The sequence below is a fragment of the Acanthochromis polyacanthus genome, chromosome 6 (assembly GCF_021347895.1).
Source record: "Acanthochromis polyacanthus isolate Apoly-LR-REF ecotype Palm Island chromosome 6, KAUST_Apoly_ChrSc, whole genome shotgun sequence".
NCBI lineage: Eukaryota > Metazoa > Chordata > Actinopteri > Pomacentridae > Acanthochromis > Acanthochromis polyacanthus.
In genome coordinates this window covers 26,828,316-26,841,573 of record NC_067118.1, presented here as the reverse complement: position 1 = coordinate 26,841,573, position 13,258 = coordinate 26,828,316, and the positions used below count along the sequence as shown (strand labels likewise).

Here is a 13,258-nt window from a genome sequence, read left to right as displayed (position 1 = left end):
GTCCAGCCCTATTTCATTAGTTTGTTTTTTTAAATAATTATGTTAATGAACAATTCAAAAGTGATGGCTGATTTTGATTATTTAATTTTCAATAAATTTTTATTTATTGTTACTTTTGTGAGTTTCAAGTGATTTCAGTGAGAATTGTGGGTTTTTCCTTCTTTAACTGAGGGGTACCAACAATTTTGTCCACGTGTGTATATATTTCAAATATAAAAGATTTTGTCATATTTCCACAAGACCTGTAATAATTCTATTAAAGAACCAAAATGCCTGATTGTTTTTGTGACAAAGACACATGGATTTCAATGATTCCATTATAAGATATAATGAATTTTTCCATTACAGGGTCATTGGAAACACTTAACAAGTGTATGTTAACTTTTGACCACAACTTCATTTTGTAATGAAACAGGTCTCCTGAAGTTAGATGCACTGATAGTATCAGTTTTACAATACAAAGAAATGGTGTGATAAACACATTGAGACTGCTGTGATTAGTTGGCGTTATTGCCAAAAATATTTTTGATCAACACATTTTTTTGTGGATTTTTTTAACTTCAGTTTAAGAAAATAATTGTTTTTCAGTAGTGTTATTGTGGATTTGTTCTGTCATGATGGCAGTTGTTTGTGGCTCCAGTCATTGGTCAGCTACAGTTAGAGCTACAGACAACGGTGGTGGCAGCAAAGTCCAACTCACTTCAGTGTAAAAGTTTCCAAAAATCTGAGGCTTTGAAACATAGGAGTACTTATATACTTAAAACATTGCTGCAAAAAATTTTGATATGTACACATTGCAGAGTTTCAGTGGCCGACAGCACAATGTGATGCACATGCACAGACATCACTGTCCCTTTATGATGGAAGTTTTTGACTTCGCCTTCTGTTACACTTCCAATGTCTGAGACTGTTGAAATCCGGTACAAACATGTAAAAATAACTTTTTTTTGCCTTCATTGATACTAATAGTGTGCCAACTATAGCTGAGACCCATGTAAAAATCACTTTGGATTTTTGATGTGCTTTGACACCAAGTACTATAGACAGTTTGTAAGACTTTAGATCCATGGCAGCACTGCTTTGCTAATGTCAGCTTACTAACTTTTACTAATCATTGATGCACACAAAGTACAAATGAGGATGATGATGAGATGATGCATGTATTTAAGCACTGGACAAAAAAAATGGAATTTTGTCCTAAAAATGAAAGAAGCAAAAAGTCACAGAACTTCTTATTGTAGTGGGACCATGTGCAACAACTTCTGTATTAATGCTTCTGATTTTCAAAACATCCTGAACCAACAGGTGGGTTGTTTTTTTGTTTGTTTTTTACATTGAGTCTGTGGTTCTGGATAAAGATGGTTGATATTCTGCTAGCTTGCATTTTTTGGACAGTTAGAAAACATGCACCAGATTCACAGGAATAGGCTGAGGGGATCATTTTGTTTCCCATTTACAAAGCCTGGACTGTGTACGAACACCATATTGTTTTCAGTGCAGAACAGTGTTAGAAGTGCAGACTTCACCTTTAAACCACTGGGGGTCAGCATACAATATGTTTTCAGGGGCTGTTGAAGAATCAGTGCATGGATGCAGCATTTGACTTTCGTGAAGTAGAAGGACTTACAAGAGTAGCATTTCCAAAAAAGCCCCAAAAAACATGACCATCCAAAAGACTGAATCCTACAATTTCACAGTGTCTCCACTCCACTGCCACGTGCCCCTCTGCCTCCCCTCACGTTTACGTCATCAGGGTGTTTTTATTCGAACTTTAGAAAGCTCCTCTGGGGCCACTGAGGACGAGACACAACTGTTTCCACAGACTGACAAATCGACTCCGTCATGACTGGATTTGATACAAGTAGAAACTGGTGGAGTGCCGCTTCAAGTTGCCTATTTAAGCAGCTGAATCTTCTGTTGGTGTTGATGATGCACTGTTCATACGACACGGGGGGAGTATTTCCTCTCATGCTCCCACTACATCAGATTGAGACCTGTAAACCAAACGGGCCCCTTTTACAGGAAACTGTTTCTCCATTTCAAGTGAAGTGAGAAAAAGACCACAGCTACAGCTAAGTGAAGTGCAACATGAAGCGTAAAGGATTGTGCCAAGCCATCGTGTTCGTTGAGGTAAATTTTCTATCAGCATTTTTTACACATTTCATTGACCTCTCCATCCCAGAATACTCTCTCAACACTGTGGTTTGTTTATCTCAGCTGCTGTTGGTGTATTGTGCAACTCAGAGTCACCAAGTTATTCAAGCAGGCTGCGATGAAGATGTTTCACTCAACTGTCCAGGTGTCGACTCCATAGATTTCCTCTCAGTGACGTGGTACAAGGTCAGTCCCTCGCCTCAAGTTTTCAAGAGTAAATACTGCTAAAATTAAGCTTGAGAGTTGATTTAGTTTGGGGATATTAAAATTGTTTGTTCTTCTTTACCTTGAACAGCATGTCAACAGTCAAAAATTTGGCATTATAAAAAAACGCAAACGTGACCAGGCACCGCTGATGTACAGCTACGCTCGGAACGTCAGCTTTGGAGAGAATTACAGTCTGTTCCTGCCCAGAGTGAAACCTCAAGATTCGGGCACATATTTGTGTGAAATTGGTGCAAATGTAGGAGGTCAAAGCCAATATCCCACAGTCGACCTAACAGTAAATGGTAAGCTTTTAATTTAATATCCATCACACTTGGTGGAAACCATGCTGCCTCAGTGATTCATCCAACCCGTTCTCTTTCACAGGGCGCCACATGTACGTCAAAGCCACTCTGAGGTGTTCTATGGCGCTGATGCCAACCTCACCAACAACCGACACTAATAGTGCAGGTTTAGGTTTATACATAAAACAGATCTGGTTTTGTTTTTGTTTCCTTCATATATTCTTAAGACTATTTTAAAGTATCATTTTAGAAATGCTTAATAGAAATTTCAAAATTGAAAGCAAAGTTCTTAGTTTTGCAAAGAACTATTTGTACTTGCTTGAGATGAGTTTTGCCTTTAACGGGACAAAAGCTAAAGCGCATAGAAACAAATGTGTTGTGACAGAGCAAATATTTAAGTCACACGATTAACCAGCTAGTTGATTTGTAGTCTTTGTCTCCAGACAGTCTAAAACATGGCTAATACCAGATGACACACAAAAACAATTCCAACTTTCTAGATTAAAAATTATTAAAAATTATTTCTTTTAGATGGTCAAAGTTTTGTTTGTTTCTTCTTCACGATTTTTTTTTAGAAGATGGCAAATAGCTGGTTTTGTTTCTGGCTTCCTCTACTCTGTTTATTACAGCTGTGTATGTGTAATATAGCATATAGCACCACCGTCTATAATGGCAAAGTTAACGTTTTAAGTTTGACAATGAGATATTTGCTGCACTGGTAAATTACCAAAGAATGAAAGCAATTAATTGCCTTGTTTAAATGGAAAAAATGAGTAACAGCACAAATCATCTTCATCCTCCCTCTGAACATTATGAACATCAAACACTGCTTTTAATTTGTGCTTTTTGCAGTAATTTATGTACAGGAAGCCACAAAATGCAAACACCAGATGACATTTTACTAAATACTGCAACATAATGCAGTGATGTTATTCATCCTTCAGGGCTGTCAAATATTTCTTTTTCCATGGATCAGCTTTTTAGCATTATTGAAATACAAAAAGCATCAGTTGCTTTACATTTTTTTAATCTCTCTGTACTGAAATATAAAATTTCTACACTGATTTCCTAAAATGTTTTTGTCTTTTATCTAAATCCAGAGTGTGTGACCCAGGCTGACCCAACAAGTCAAGTTGCCGATCTTTCACCAACAAATGCACCAACAAATGTAATGAACAGAACTCAGCCCATCCAAGTGCAGGAGCTGCCCATCCTGTGGACCACAGCGGGTTATGCGGCAGTGGCACTGGTTAAAATTGTTCTTTCTCTAATCAGCATTTGGGTAAATATGCTCTTTTCTTCATCATAAAGTACGTTGGTTTGTTGTAAGTTGTGAAAGTTTCTTTTTTTATTGATGGAGAATATGATCAAAGGGCTTTATGGATAATTAAAATGACTGCAATAAAGGGGAATGTGGAGTTGAGAGGGAGAGTTAATCAAAAGATCTGAGGGCTCTGGAGGCGGAATAGGAGATGTGCTGGTGCCAGACTCCTGTAGCGCTTCAAGACATATGAAAGAATTCTAAAATCAACTTCAGTTTTATTTCTCTGGTAACCAGTGAAACCAGTATAGTGGAGTGTGACAGACTCTTACAACAACAGAAATAAAGAAATCAAGTCCTTTAATTTTAAATTAAGTGATAAATTGACTTTGTTGAAGTTAAGAAGAGCGTTTAGATTTAGAGTTAATATGACTAAACCCTTATTAAGGTCAGGGGAACTCCAGTGGTTATCACCATATGTGGTTGGAGTTTTTTGATAAAGATCGTGGTTGTCCAAAAAAAAAACTTGCTGACTGATATTCTGATAAGGGAAATAGACAGATGTCATCAATGTCTGTAAATCCACACATTCACCCAGATCTCCTCCTTTCCTTCCATCATAATCACTCCAATCACAAGACAGAATTGTTTATTGTGGCACCTGCCAATGCAACTAATTCTGTTTTTGTCTTAATTTTCAAATTAAACTTCAAATGAAAAAGATTTTTTTTAAAAATAGAGGTCTTAGTGAAACAGACAGGTGCAAAGGAAACGATATGTTTTGGTCCTCACTGAAACTGATATATGTGTTGCTTTTATATAATAACCACATTTTAAAGCAAGAGAATTATCACCTGAATCTGCAGCTTTACACAGCTTTGCAGAGTCTCGTATCAAGTTTTAGCTCATTATTTAGTAAAGTTACAGGTATTTCTGTCTGCAACAGGTGACTGTTTTAAGTAACATTGCTTTGAAAAGTAATTTTATGTTACATGGTTAGTATTCAACAGCAGACAGATACAATTAACAAATAGCTACTGAACACTGTGAAGCATTTCACATCTACAGAATCAGATATTTCTCCCAGGAGTTGGTGGAGACAAAAACAGAGCTAGTGTTAAGGGTTAGAGGCTGACAAAACAACTCTCAGAATCACTTAAGACAGAAAAATGAGTGGTCAGCCATGGCAGCAGAGATATAGAACTAACAAAACAATAGAGTGAGCACATCATAAATGTGAGCAAGCGGCGCATATTTACAAGAGAACATTTCGGTTTTTAGTGATGTAGTAAAAGAGCTTGGAAGTTTTTTTCATTTATTGGCATTTCAATATTAAATCATGATTTGTTAAATTTGGCGCTTTTTTTGACAAGAATTAGTGATTGCATAAGTATTTTCCTATTTAAAAGTGACTCACCTAATTCAACACAGGTGCAGTCATCTGTTGCTAGAAGTCACACAGTTAGTGAAATGCAGATTTTCTGAGGGCAGTGGGTGTGTCTAAAGCCACTATAGTATAAAGACACCTGTATGTGGAAGGTAAGGTCACTGGTGAAGCAGTACTACTGGCTAAAACTACACTATGAAGACAAATGAACACGTCAAGCAGCTCTGTGAAAAGGTCATTAAAAACCACAAGTCAGGGAATGTATATAAGAAAATACCCAAGTCACCAAATATCTCTTAGAGCCCAGTTAAATCCATCAACAAAAAATGGAAGGAATTGGGCCAACGAGGAAATCTGCATAGAGCAGGCTGTTCTTAAAAAGAGTGACTGTGGAAAAAAAAGAGTACTAAAGACACCTATGACTCCTCAAACTGAGTTAAAGCTTCAGTGACTGAGATGGGAGAAACATATGTATATGACAACTGCTGCTGGTTCTTCTCCAGTGAAGAGGCAACTCTTGGTCACTGCTACTAATCTTGAATCTTGACGAGAGTTCAGAAGACATGTAGGAGACTCTGAAGTCAACTAGAGAGAAGGTTATTTGATCTGATGACACCAAAACAGATTAGACACTATGTTTAATGAACGCCAAACACTGAACATCACTATCCTCACTGTAAAGCACGGTGGAGGCATTATAATGATGTGAGGATGCTTTTCAGAAGTAAACCCCAGAGGGCTTGTAAAGGTAGCAAATGAATATAGCATAGTAAAGAGAAATCCCAGAGGACAACCTCATGCAGTCTGCAAGAGAACTGAAAATTGAGAGATAAATAGTTCTAGCAAGGCGATGACCCCACACATAAAGAAAAAGCTACACAGAAATGATTTAAAGACAACAGGGTGAATGTTCTGGAGAGCAAAGACCTGAACCAAACAAGAAATTTGTGGGTAAAATTGCAACGTCCAGATGTTCAAAGCTGACTGTGTTTTATATTTTCAATTTGTTGACGTTAAAAAAAAAAAATCGCATCACTTTGACATGAAAGAGTCTTATTTGTAAGTTGTTGTGTCCTGTCAAAAAAAACTAATTTTATCAGTTAAATTCAATGGTAAAAAGCAATAAAAGGGGATAACTTCCAAGAGGCAGAATATTTTTTATAGATACTGCATTGCATAGTTTTGTAACAAACCCTGTTTCCTGTTAATCATTAATGTTGTGTCTCTTAGTGTAAATGTTATTTAACTTTCTTTTCCACTGTGGCACAGGGTTCTGTTTTTTCCCCCACTCATGTTTCAGTCTAAATCACAGCATGGAAAGTGATTCTGTTGCTTTCAACGGTTAGTTCTGATTTTAATATGAGGTTTAAAAAAGAGATCAAAGACTGCAGCAGTGCTCTACGATGCTCTACATTTTCTTCATGTTGGAAAAAAAGAAGTGACTCAGTCCAACCAATTCGTTTTGTCTCACTTCTCATCATCTGATCAATTACAATAAATCCCTAAATAGTATGTCAGACTATTAACTAAGTCCTTGGCAGAAAGAATAGAGTGACATTGTTTCTTTAAATTAGCAAACTAAAAATGTACTTTACAGTCACCGCAAAAAGGGGCTCCAATGTGGGAATGAGAAACCACAGCAGCAGTTTGTTGCTCGGATGTGTTGGTGTGTATCTGTAGTCGGCTTAGCTCTGAGGTAACATTTCCTCTAACAGCCCCCTTCACTTTGAGAGTTTTTGTTTTTTTGTTTTAAGCGGGTGGGCTTCTTTTTCAGTTGAATTCACCAAATGCACTTGTTCTGTGCTGTTTCTTCTCTTTCCATTGTAACTCAGGTTCTTCGCATCAGCTTTTCAAGGAAGCAACAGAGACGGCACTGCAGCTGAACATTCGACCCGTTTGGAGACTTCAGGGAGGACAAATCTTCTACACCAACAATCAAAAAGAGCTTTATTTTTGTGTTTTTGTATTTAACAGGTGTCTTTTTTTTTGCAGACGGATTGTCTTGATAAGTGCTCTCAGTGTGTGAAAGTGTGCAGAGCCTGACCACTTGCTGCTTTTTTTTATTAGCACAAAAGAGGCCAACAGGAACACACCACAGAGGATGTAAGCTTTCAGTAGAAGAACAGAAACCACCACAATATTCACACTGTTTCAGGTGTTCACAACATCTGACAGCTGATCTACTGTAACAAATAATTCATCAAGCTTACATTTTATGCTCATTTAGACAATCTTTAAATTTGTTTTTACTGAGTTTAGATAAATTTAATCAAATCAACAAAACTGTTTTTACTCTATAAGAAATGAATGATGATAAATAAGTTTTCATGTATAAAATCAACAACTGTGTTAGTTAGCGTTCTGTTCTTTTCTATCCCCTTGAATTTTAATTCCTGTTGAAGAAGTGAAAGCTCAACTCTTGCTCTCCAGCCTGCACTGACTGTCACTGTTTGTGCTGTTAAAGGATTCTACACTGACACAGGAAACACAGAAAACATGTTTCAATGAAACTTGCCGTTTGTAAATGTGGATCAGAGATCATGAAAGAAGAGAGGGATCTGACAGGGTGCAGTCCAGCGCAGACTGGAATATAATGTGCAAAGATCCCCATCTACTGGCAACACAGCAGCACTTACTTGTTTTAAAGCAACCATGACAGAATAACCCACTAATTTGATTTAAATGTGTATAATTTTATAAATCTGGTCCAGGAATGTTATAGAATAAGAGTGTTTGTTCAAAGCTGCAATACTGTTAATGTGTATTTTTACATGATGTATTAACAACAAATAAAAATAGATATCAGCAATTCATTTACAGTGCATCCGGAAAGTATTCACAGTGCGTTACCTTTTCCACATTTTGTTATGTTACAGTCTTATACCAAATCGGATTCAATTCATTTTTTCCCTTAAAATTCTACACACAACACCCCATAATGACAACATGAAAAAAGTTTTTTTGAGATTCTTGAAAATTTATTAAAAATAAAAAACTAAGAGACCACATGTACATAAGTATTCACAGCCTTTGCTTAATGCTTTGTTGATGCACCTTTGGCAGCAATTACAGCCTCAAGTCTTTTTGAATATGATGCCACAAGCTTGGCACACCTATCTTTGGGCAGTTTTGCCCATTCCTCTTTGCAACACCTCTCAAGCTCCATCAAGTTGGATGGGGAGCGCCGGTGCACAGTCATTTTCAGATCTCTCCAGAGATGCTCAATTGGATTCAAGTCCGGGCTCTGGCTGGGCCACTCAAGGACATTCACAGAGTTGTCCTGAAGCCACTTCTTTGCTATCTTGGCTGTGTGCTTAGGGTCGTTGTCCTGCTGAAAGATGAACCGCCGCCCCAGTTTGAGGTCAAGAGCGCTCTGGAGCAGGTTTTCATCCAGGATGTCTCTGTACATTGCTGCATTCATCTTCCCCTCTATCTTGACTAGTTTCCCAGTTCCTGCTGCTGAAAAACATCCCCACAGCATGATGCTACCGCCACCATGCTTCACTGTAGGGATGGTATTGGCCTGGTGATGAGCAGTGCCTGGTTTCCTCCAAACAAAACGCCTAGCATTCACACCAAAGAGTTCAATCTTTGTCTCATCAGACCAGAGAATTTTTTTGCTGATGGTCTGAGAGTCCTTCAGGTGCCTTTTGGCAAACTCCAGGCGGGCTGCCATGTGCCTTTTACTAAGAAGTGGCTTCCGTCTGGCCACTCTACCAAACAGGCCTGATTTGTGGATTGCTGCAGAGATGGTTGTCCTTCTGGAAGGTTCTCCTCTCTCCACAGAGGAACGCTGGAGCTCTGACAAAGTGACCATGGGGTTCTTAGTCACCTCTCTGACTAAGGCCCTTCTCCCCCGATTGCTCAGTTTAGATGGCCGGCCGGCTCTAGGAAGAGTCCTGGTGGTTCCAAATGTCTTCCATTTACGGATGATGGAGGCCACCGTGCTCATTGGGACCTTCAAAGCAGCAGAAATTTTTCTGTACCCTTCCCCAGACTTGTGCCTCGTCACAATCCTGTTTCGGAGGTCTACAGACAATTCCTTTGACTTCATGCTTGGTTTATGCTCTGACATGCACTGCCAACTGTGGAACCTTATATAGACAGGTGTGTGCCTTTCCAAATCATGTCCAATCAACTGAATTTGCCACAGGTGGACTCCAATTAAGCAGTAGAAGCATCTCAAGGATGATCAGTGGAAACAGGATGCACATGAGCTCAATTTAGAGCTTCATGGCAAAGGCTGTGAATACTTATGTACATGTAATTTCTTTGTTTTTTATTTTTAATAAATTTGCAAGACTCTCAAAAAAACTTTTTTCATTTTGTCATTATGGGGTGTTATGTGTAGAATTTTAAGGGAAAAAAATAATTGAATCCGATTTGGAATAAGGCTGTAACATAACAAAATGTGGAAAAAGTGAAACGCTGTGAATACTTTCTGGATGCACTGTATATCATTGTGTGAATTCAGAATTCCATAATCTGTCTCCAGCTTATGTTATATTTCCACATTATTTTCTTCTTTTAGTTCTGAGAGCAACTTACAAGCCTGTTTAGACCGACTGATCTGATGCAGAGAATAAACAAAGGACCACTAAGGGCATCGAAGGACCTGTTTTATAAGCATTTAGCTGTAGAAATATTATCAGTCATCTAGTCTGTAATAGAATTTAGGCAGATACATGAAATGATTTGTTGTGTTTTGAGATTTTAGAGATGTATGGTAGAATATCAACTGTGTAGCAGTGATAAGCAGCAGTTTATCTTGAGGCGGCGTGATGCATCTGTCACAAGGCCGCAGCATTAAGAAGAAGATAGCAGCACACTGGCTGGATTGTGATTTCTTACTGGCCTTGCAGAGCTCTTACATTTACCTCTTCATTATCTGCTGTCCCAGCTCCGAAAAACATTTAATGCAGTGATGATGTTGCTTTCAGAGTCTTCTAAAAGTCAGATTCAACTAGAACTCTAAAGTTGAAGACAGCTACGTCAGGAGTCCGGATTAATTTATGCTACTTTTAATGTCATGTACTAAAGCGAAAGCAACAAATGAAATTAGAGACACTTGCACCATGTGGGAAAGTGTCAGCAACAAATTAATTAAGGAAAAAAATTTACAGTTTCTCAACACTCTCCCCTCACCCTGACCAGCCGGGGCAGATGACCGCCCATCCTCAACCTGGTTCTGCAAGGTCTCTTCATGTTAACAACACATCATTTGCACATTAAAGACTTTTAAAATACCTTTTCACCTGCAATCACCCTTTTCCATTTGAGTTTTGATGCTGCCAATTAAAGCTTGACACATAAACAAGCCGGTAAAAGCAAGTTTTCTTGAATTAGAAAGGGATTTTCAAATATAAACAGGCTACAGAACAGCAGAAACCCCAATCTGGCAAAAGATGAAGGTGGTATAAATACTGAGATGACTAATTAGGGAAGTGGATGTGAGTGGGTGTTGCTGGGTCTGAAATGGGCGACTGACAAAAAAAACAGTTGGAAAATCCAAATCGATGAACTTGGACAAGGATGACAAACCTTGACGCAGTGGAGTTTCGTTGGACCCCAAAGCGGGCCAAAGGTAACAAAGGCCTAAAGTCATGCACAAATGGGCGATCCACATGGCAAACATATTTAATTAAACAGAACAAGCAAAACACAAACAATCCAAGGAAAGTTGGAGGTCTTACATAAAGAAGCAAACATGTAAATAGTTGGAAAGCTTGACTGCAAGAGTACAAAGATAACCAAGCAAAAAGTACAGGCGGTTTTATGTTGTTGCGGGTGATGAACATGTGATTGGTTCCTCAAAGGAGTGTAGTTCAGGAGACCGCCAGAGGGAGAACAGAAAACACAGTAATAGTTCTTTAAGTGCTGTGTTTTCTCTTTAAATGAAACTAAATACAAAGATAATGTTTTCACAGAATACAGGGATGAAGTGGGGGTGTGACAATCACTGGATGTGCACATCTTATTGTTCATAATTATTGATTTTTTTTACAATTTGTTTTCTTTCTTTCTTTCTTTATATTAGTTAAGTCTTTTCTTTCTGTTGTGTTTTGCTGTTGTTAGGTCCTTTTGTATGAACGTAAACGGACATATTGGTGTATATTTAATCTCAATCATGTACACTATTCTCATTATTATTCTTATTGTCATTATTATTGTTTATAAATGATAGTATTTTGAAGAATCAGAATGAATTTGCAATCACTGTGTAAGGAGAAGGAGTGGGATTAGATAAGCTTTGATTGCTTCCCACTCCTTTTTGAACAACCTATTCATTGTCTTTTGTTGCTTTCTTTTTATGTTGAAATGTTCAAAATAAACAAAACAGTGAATGCAGCTGCTGAGCTAATTCTTGCCATGCATCATGTGTGGTTGTGGACAGCATGAATTCAAGGTGTCTGCAGGTGTTAACACATTTGTGTTGTGATCTCAGGGAAAAGCAGGAAAGGCCACACAGTTAAGAATGTCTAAGAGCCATTAGGAATCCTTGACTTTCAGCAAGCGGTGCAGTTTTCAGCCTTTCCTGACCTTTACGACATCTCATTGTTCTTAGGACACAGAGGACTGAAATGATCTTCAAAGGCTGAATCTGTAGCTCAAAACCAGGCCTCACAGAGCCACAATAGTCACATTAATGAAAACTTATCAACCTGAAAAGAACCACAAATACCCCGTAAAGTCCCCCTTCACTAAAAAATGGGTTTCCTTTATTGTTGCTTGATACCACTAAGGCCTGATACACTGTAAAAAATGAAAGTGATTGTGTGTGAAAGTATTCATTTGCAAATTAACTGTAAAAAATACACATCAAACTGTAAATAATGTCCACATAAAAAATCTTACCTTCACAAATGTTTATTTTTTTTTAGCAAATTGAACTTTTTTATATATTTTTTAAATCTTCAAAATTTCACACATATTTGCCATTATTTGAAAGAAAAACAAATATACTAATGACTGATCGTTTTAAAACTGTAATTTTACAGATTTTGCCTGTTTTGTTTGTTCATTTCAGAAAATATCTAGTAAAATCACAGAAAAGTAATAAATTTAAATGTTGACTTACAAAACTGCCAAAACATAGTGTTTACATCAAAATGTCTTTCTATATTAACAAATAGTAATTTATCGTTTGACAATGAAACACCACAAAATTACAGATTCACTGTGTTTAAAACAGCTAGAAACATAATTTTAGAGACATTTGCTGTTGTTTTCATAGTTTGTACACTTTTGGAATGGTAAAGTATTCCATTATGTTTTTTACAGTGTAAACAATCGGTCTTTGGTTTTACAAGAATCATTTATTGTTAAACAGCATTTATAAACAATAAAACTGGAAAGAAAACGAGGCCTGTGAGTGCTGCTAAAGTCAGGGAAACAAATAAAATTGAAAGAGGGCAAACAGTTTTCCAACTTTCTAAGTAAACTACATGAGAATATGAAACAGCTGCCACTACTGCTAGTGTTGCTATCAAAGAGTAGCTGACAAAGAGTGTCGAGGTGTGTAAAATTAACTCGTCCTGACCCAAAAAGGTATTTAGTCAGCCACCAATTGTGCACGTTCTCCCACTTAAAATGATGACAGAGGTCTATATTTTTCATCATAGGTACACTTCAACTGTGAGAGACTGAATGTGAGAAAAAAAATCCAGGAAATCAAATTGTAGGATTTTTAAAGAATTTATTTGTAAATTATGGTGGAAAATAAATATTCAGTCACCTACAAACAAGAAAGATCTCTGGCTCTCGCAGACCTCTAACTTCTTCTTGAAGAAGCTCTTCTGTCCTCCACTCGTTAGCTGTATTAATGGCACCTGTTTGAACTCGTTATCTGTTTAACAGACACCTGTCCACAGCCTCAGACAATCAGACTCCGACCTCCACCATGGCCAAGACCAAAGAGCTGTTCAAGGACACCAGGAACAAAATTGT

General features: G+C 37.6%; 1 protein-coding gene across 1 annotated transcript; it reads left to right on the top strand.

Moving 5' to 3' along the window:
• Positions 1-1,367: 1,367 nt before the first annotated feature.
• Positions 1,368-8,124, top strand: LOC110946030 (uncharacterized). The gene is made up of 5 exons (XM_022187291.2): positions 1,368-2,130; positions 2,218-2,340; positions 2,450-2,663; positions 3,764-3,945; positions 7,144-8,124. Exons 1-5 carry the CDS (start codon positions 2,089-2,091, stop codon positions 7,192-7,194), a joined length of 612 nt encoding a protein of 203 aa, XP_022042983.2. The 5' UTR covers positions 1,368-2,088; the 3' UTR covers positions 7,195-8,124.
• The last annotated feature ends 5,134 nt before the right edge of the window (positions 8,125-13,258 follow it).

Coding starts and splice junctions, on each gene's coding strand:
- LOC110946030 (XM_022187291.2), top strand. CDS start 2,089: ATGAAGCGTAAAGGATTGTGCCAAGCCATCGTGTTCGTTGAG. Junction 2,131..2,217: donor AAGCCATCGTGTTCGTTGAG/GTAAATTTTCTA, acceptor TGTTTATCTCAG/CTGCTGTTGGTGTATTGTGC. Junction 2,664..3,763: donor AGTCGACCTAACAGTAAATG/GTAAGCTTTTAA, acceptor ATCTAAATCCAG/AGTGTGTGACCCAGGCTGAC.